General features: G+C 20.8%; 1 protein-coding gene across 1 annotated transcript; it reads right to left on the reverse strand.

The window, feature by feature from the left end:
* Positions 1–933: 933 nt before the first annotated feature.
* Positions 934–3668, reverse strand: LOC105361607 (calcium-independent phospholipase A2-gamma; the record flags this gene model as incomplete). The annotated part of the gene is made up of 7 exons (XM_011498859.1): positions 934–1204; positions 1493–1696; positions 1917–2115; positions 2195–2403; positions 2545–2757; positions 2830–3178; positions 3334–3668. Coding segments are annotated over 7 exons (1763 nt in total), but the record flags the coding sequence as incomplete, so codon positions are not given.
* Positions 3669–6000: the final 2332 nt, after the last annotated feature.

The raw sequence follows: 6000 nt of genomic DNA on the forward strand, positions 1-6000 counted from the left end.
TCATAATTACCTATTTTTGTACTAAATGCACTAAAATTGTTAGATTCATGATCATAGTTAATGAATTCTCTAATTGGTACTTATAAATGCGTAAAATATAATTCTTGCTAAAACGTAAATTATTAAAACATTTTAACTTTTGAATGACGCATTAAAAAAAAAGTATATCATATTAATGGAATAAAATTGTATTTAGGGTTAAAATATTTTATTATTTTAACATTGGACTTATATATAGTATTTAATTTGTATTAGATAGCATATTTTTATATTTTAGTTTTCAATATCGAACAGTATGACAATAAAAAAAAAATTAGAATGAGTTTCTCAAATATTTTTTTCTTATTACCATAATTAATGAATAATTAATGAATATGATTAAATAGTTAAATTAGAGTCATTAAATTCAGAATACAGGTCTTCACAAATAACACAGCTTACCATTATGAACAGTAAATTAGTAAACAGCCATTTTTGTTATTCAATACATTGAACAAATATTATGATTATATGTTTTGTAATTATAAACTATAAAAAATTTTGTCAAAATTTTTGATTTTAAAATATTTGACTCAGAATTTCTTTTTTATTATTATTTTGAATAAATAAAATAATTGTTAAAGTAAATAAAAAATGTTGAATCGTATAAAATGTTAGTATAAACAACAATATGTATAATTGACAAATATGTAAACTAAAATTTTTATCTACTATCATTAGAATATACTACATTAAAAATAAAGTATTTATATATTTAAAAAGAAATAAATACAATTTTCTATTTTAATTTATATTATTCTGTTCAAAATTAGATATAAATAATTTTTAAACACATTATGTAGGTAACTTAAGAATATATATTTAATAGTTACAAAGTGACAAAAGTGTAATAATTTTAACAGTTATATTTTTAATTATTTACAAAATCTGTTATATAAATTGTATGTATTTTAAATACCTATTATAATCTTTTGTATCTTAATCCAATCTATAAGTTTCTGTATTAATGTTTTTTTCTGCATTAATACTTTGGCTGCTTGCTGAAATTTTTCTTCATTACGACGAATATACATTGCTGCATCTTGTTCCAATTGTGCAATTTTCTCTGGTCTTATTTCCACCATCGTAAGCATTTCAGTCAAATAGGGATTAAATCTGTAGTAAGCATGATCTGGTAGAAGATCATTTAACATGATGTGTACAGCTATTAAAAAACATTGCAATATAATTTAAAATTTTAATGCATATTTTCGAATATGTAGTAAATCAATAAATCCAGTTTTGCATTGTTAAAATAAATAGGATAATGCAAATACTGAATTTCATACATTTAATTGGAACTTAATTGGAAAAATATTTTTTGCAAAAATGAAAAATTTCTAATTCCATGTAAAGTAGTACTTGAAAATTAATTTTTTTGTACCATTTTACAAGGTTTTTCACTTTTTACATAATAATACCGTTTTTATTAAATATATTAAAAACAATGTACCTTCTGTATCTGTTGCACTGTCAAGAATTTTGTAAAATTTATCTTTCCAACTGGATGCTGTTTCTATTTTATTTTCACTATTATCATGAATAGAGAATGGAGTTCTTCCAGTACCAAATGAAATAACACACTGAATTGAGTTATTTGGCCATAATTTTTTTGCCTCATGTATTGCAACAGCACAAGGATTGTTGACCATTATCCCTAATAGAAATTAATAATATAGAAGTATTTTAGATAAATAGGCTGCTTTTGAATATACTTAACAATTTTGTTAATATTATACAAATTTACAAAAACTAAACTGAATGCAATTAAATGCCACTATTATATTTTAATAGAATACCATTAATGCTTATTTTTTAATATTAAGCAATATTTAAAATTTTGAAATCAAATGAAAAAATATATTTAAAGTATATACCACCATCTTGATGAAGGTATTCCCCACATTTAAATTCTTCAAAATAGCTAGGGGCAGCAGCTGATGCTCTGACAGCTTCCCATAATTTATGTTTGTAAGAACCCATGTATTGACTTTCAAAACCATTTGGGATGGTATAATTTCTAAAAATATAAGCCATTATGTGTTCATGGTTTACTATAGTTGAAATGGTTGAAAACTATAAATCAAATATAATTTGAACTTTTTAATTGCAATTTGAATTTTGAAATAATTATTTTTGTTTAAAATATAAATACTTTTGGTGAATTAATATCATGTGTAGTTTTAATTAAATCTCTATTGCCTAGATGCTCTTGCAATATTTTTTCCCATAGTGCAGTGTCATAATAAGCATGACTCCATACCATTTTGCTAGTGCCCCACAATGGACTTTGTGTAAATATTTTTATACTTAATTCTTTATATAATTCAGAAATTTCTTCTAAAGATTTTCTTTTATGACCTCCTAGAAATTTTTTAATATATTTACAAATAAATATTTACAACATATATAATAAAATAATAGAAATATATATTAATTATAATATACAAATAATATGAATATCAAAAATTTCAACTAAACACAATAATCAAATATAATCTTTACCTAATGCTGTTGATAATATAGCTCCAGTGCTAACTCCACAAATATAATCAAACATTTCATATATTTTCTGTCCTGTTAACTGCTCTAATTTTTTTAACATTTCTATTACTAATACACCCCGAATACCCCCACCATCAATTGTAAGAATTCTTATTCCACGAGCAGGCAAGGGGTCAATATAACCTAATATTGCAAGTGCCTCTCGTATTGTTCCTAATAAAATATAAAATTTGCTTAAAAATAACATTAGTACGTAATAGAATTTTTAATCTGATAAATTTTTACCTTGGATTTGTTCATTTATATTTGATTGACGAATTAAAAGTAGTGTTCTAATTGCACCATCTTTGACAGCAAAATTTTTTGCTTCAGGAAATTGATCTATGTGATGAATTAAATCTTCTATTTTTCTCCATTTTATCACATTGGATTCTGCTCCAATAATACTATTTAAGATTTGCTTTGTTCTTAAAACAATACTATTTTTAGTAAGACTAATTTGTAAATTACTCTTCCATTTTGGTATTATCGGTACTTCTTTTGATTTAACATTTAATTTTGGCATAAATGTTGTTAAAACTTGTTGTATATAAGATGATTCTTTTGTTACAATACTTGAAAGATTAATAGGTACCTTAAAGAAATGCTTTTATGAATTTTTTCAAAACAATTATAATGAAATGAAATATGTTTAAATAATTTTGTTAGTTAATTTAATATTAATTAAGGTCTATAGTATAAAAAGGATTTACATTAATATCACGTATAAAACAAAATATGAATATTTACTGATTTTTCTTGTTCTGGTAGATTTATTTTTTTTTCATTTGATAAAATAGTGGAAATTATTTCATGTACTATTTTGTTTCTTTTTTTATTAGATTTTTTAATATCTTGTTCTTGTATTTTTGATACATCATTACTCAAAGAATATTTTCTGATTATTTCAATTTGTGAATATGTTAATTTTTGAAAAAACTCCAACCATTCTCTAGTAATCATAAATTGAAAATTCTTGTAATAAAGAGATTTATATAATAATTCTTTGAGTCTAGCAAGTAGCTTCAATCTGCCATGCATTGACATCTTACTTTTTATTAAGTTTTTCAACGATAATGATAATTTATAGATTAAAATATATTAACATGTGCTAATATTGTTCCCAATGATATCTTGGTATCAGTAATCTAAAAATGTTTATAAATCAGCTAAAAAATTGTCAGAAATATTAAAAAATAAAAACAGATTAATTTGAATTATAAAAATTAAAAACTTACAAACCATATATTACTAATTAAATTATATTAATAATATTAAATTACATATTTAATAACTATTTTCCTATAAGAACTAAGAGAAATACACAAAAAAGTAAACATTTTTATTATATTCAACTGATTATCACATTTGAAATATTTATTTTTGATCTTGTGTTTGCATAGATATTGATTTGAAATATTTAAATGAAAATTGGGTTAGATAATTATTTAATAAATTAATTAAATAATTGTAATTGTAACCTTTTTCTTCATTGTAACATTTTTCAACAAAGTTAGTAAAATGTATTCAATTAAAAAAAAAATACAAACAAAATTAGAAACATGTTTGTTATTTGTCATTTGGTTTTCATTCATAAAAATGAATTTTGTGATATTGTATAGTTAGAATATTACATGTTTATATTTCTACATAAGTTTTTTAAAAATATATAATATGTTTAAATTTCATAATTGTTTATTTTCAATATTAAGTAAAATTTATACCTCATAGTAACTTATAAAATTATACACATATTGTAAGTTGTACACATAATGTAGTTATTAATTATCAAAATTTTTATAATGTATAATTATTAATAAATAATTTACTCACAAATAATTTTTTTATATTTATAATTAAATTATCTTCGATTAATTTATTACTTAATTAATTAAATACAATAATATTTAAATAGTTGGGCTACTAATATCGTTTATATTGCACAATTTGCAAATAACTATAAAGTACATATAATTGTATCATATATTAATCTTCTTTTTTATATTTGTTAACTTATACTTACAATTAAATATTAGTCTATATAATGTCAATTTTATTATGTGCCTTATTTTAAATTTTATTTTATTTAAACCTTATTTTAAATTTTATTTCATTTTAAATAAATAATTAAATCATTGTGATTGTAACCTTTTTCTTTAATCATTTAATTTTTTATTAAAATTATCTATAATTTCTAGATTGTACAAAGAAGAAAATAATTATTTAATTAATTTTGGTCATTTTCATAAACTAAAGAGAGTGAAAATATTTTTCAAAGAATAGAAAAGAACTTAGGTAGCAATAAATTAAAAAAATTAGTAATTCTTTTTTAAAATTTCCTTAATTTTATACAATTTCTTTATTGCTATTTATATACTTATATAAATTAATATTGCAGTTTATACAGAGACATACTAATTATATGATTAAAAAATAGGTAGTATGAATCGATACCATTATTGCATCTCAGTATATAATTTTTTATTATAAAGAAATGAATTTGAAGAGCAATTTAGTTTATAACATAAGAATTTATATTTATAAATATATATACGGAATAATGTTTTACAATAAAAAAATGCCATCAAATTTTTTTGTACAGAAAAGAAAATTAAACAATTTTAATTTAACAGCAATAAATTACAAAAAAATAAAATACTTTTATCAAAAATTGTTCTAAAGTAATTATTATTTCAGTTAACTTGTATTAAGTAGATTTTGGCCATTCTTCAAGATGTTATAGCTCATCTGTGAAGCTACTTAATAATATCAACATATCATGACTTATTAATCAATGTCTATTTAGTAAAGCACAGAGCCATCAATAAAGTTATTTTTTATCTAAGAATTAATTTTTATAATATGATTATATTTTAATTTATTTTAATAAAAAACAATATAAGCTAGTAGACTGTATTAGATACAAAATATTAATTGTGAAAATCAAAACTTTTGAAACACTAAATTTAATTAATACAATTTGTGCGTAATTTTGATTTAGTTTAATTATTTTTTGCAGCAACATTTAATAACTTAAAATACATCAATACAAGTTACATATTTTATTTAGAAAATTAGAAATTTTCATTATCATATTTACAAAAATAGTAACATTTTATCATGCAGTAATGGAGACCTCTGCACTTTGATTAATTGCTGGTCCATATGTCCATTAAAAGTTGTAGCAAACTTGTATAGGAGTCTGTTCATATCAATTATTTTGTTTAGATATTTTTATACAATTTATCTTATTATTTTTACTTTACATTAATGTAACATTAATTTGGTAACTTGGTAATTCAGTAATTACTTTTTTTTATGGATGAAATTGATTATTTTCTTATTCTTTAATATGAATTATTAAAAAAAAAAAAGCTACTAATTCATTTTCTCTGTTAGTTAAAATTAATGTTTATT

Source organism: Ceratosolen solmsi, unplaced genomic scaffold (assembly GCF_000503995.2).
Source record: "Ceratosolen solmsi marchali unplaced genomic scaffold, CerSol_1.0 scaffold30, whole genome shotgun sequence".
NCBI lineage: Eukaryota > Metazoa > Arthropoda > Insecta > Hymenoptera > Agaonidae > Ceratosolen > Ceratosolen solmsi.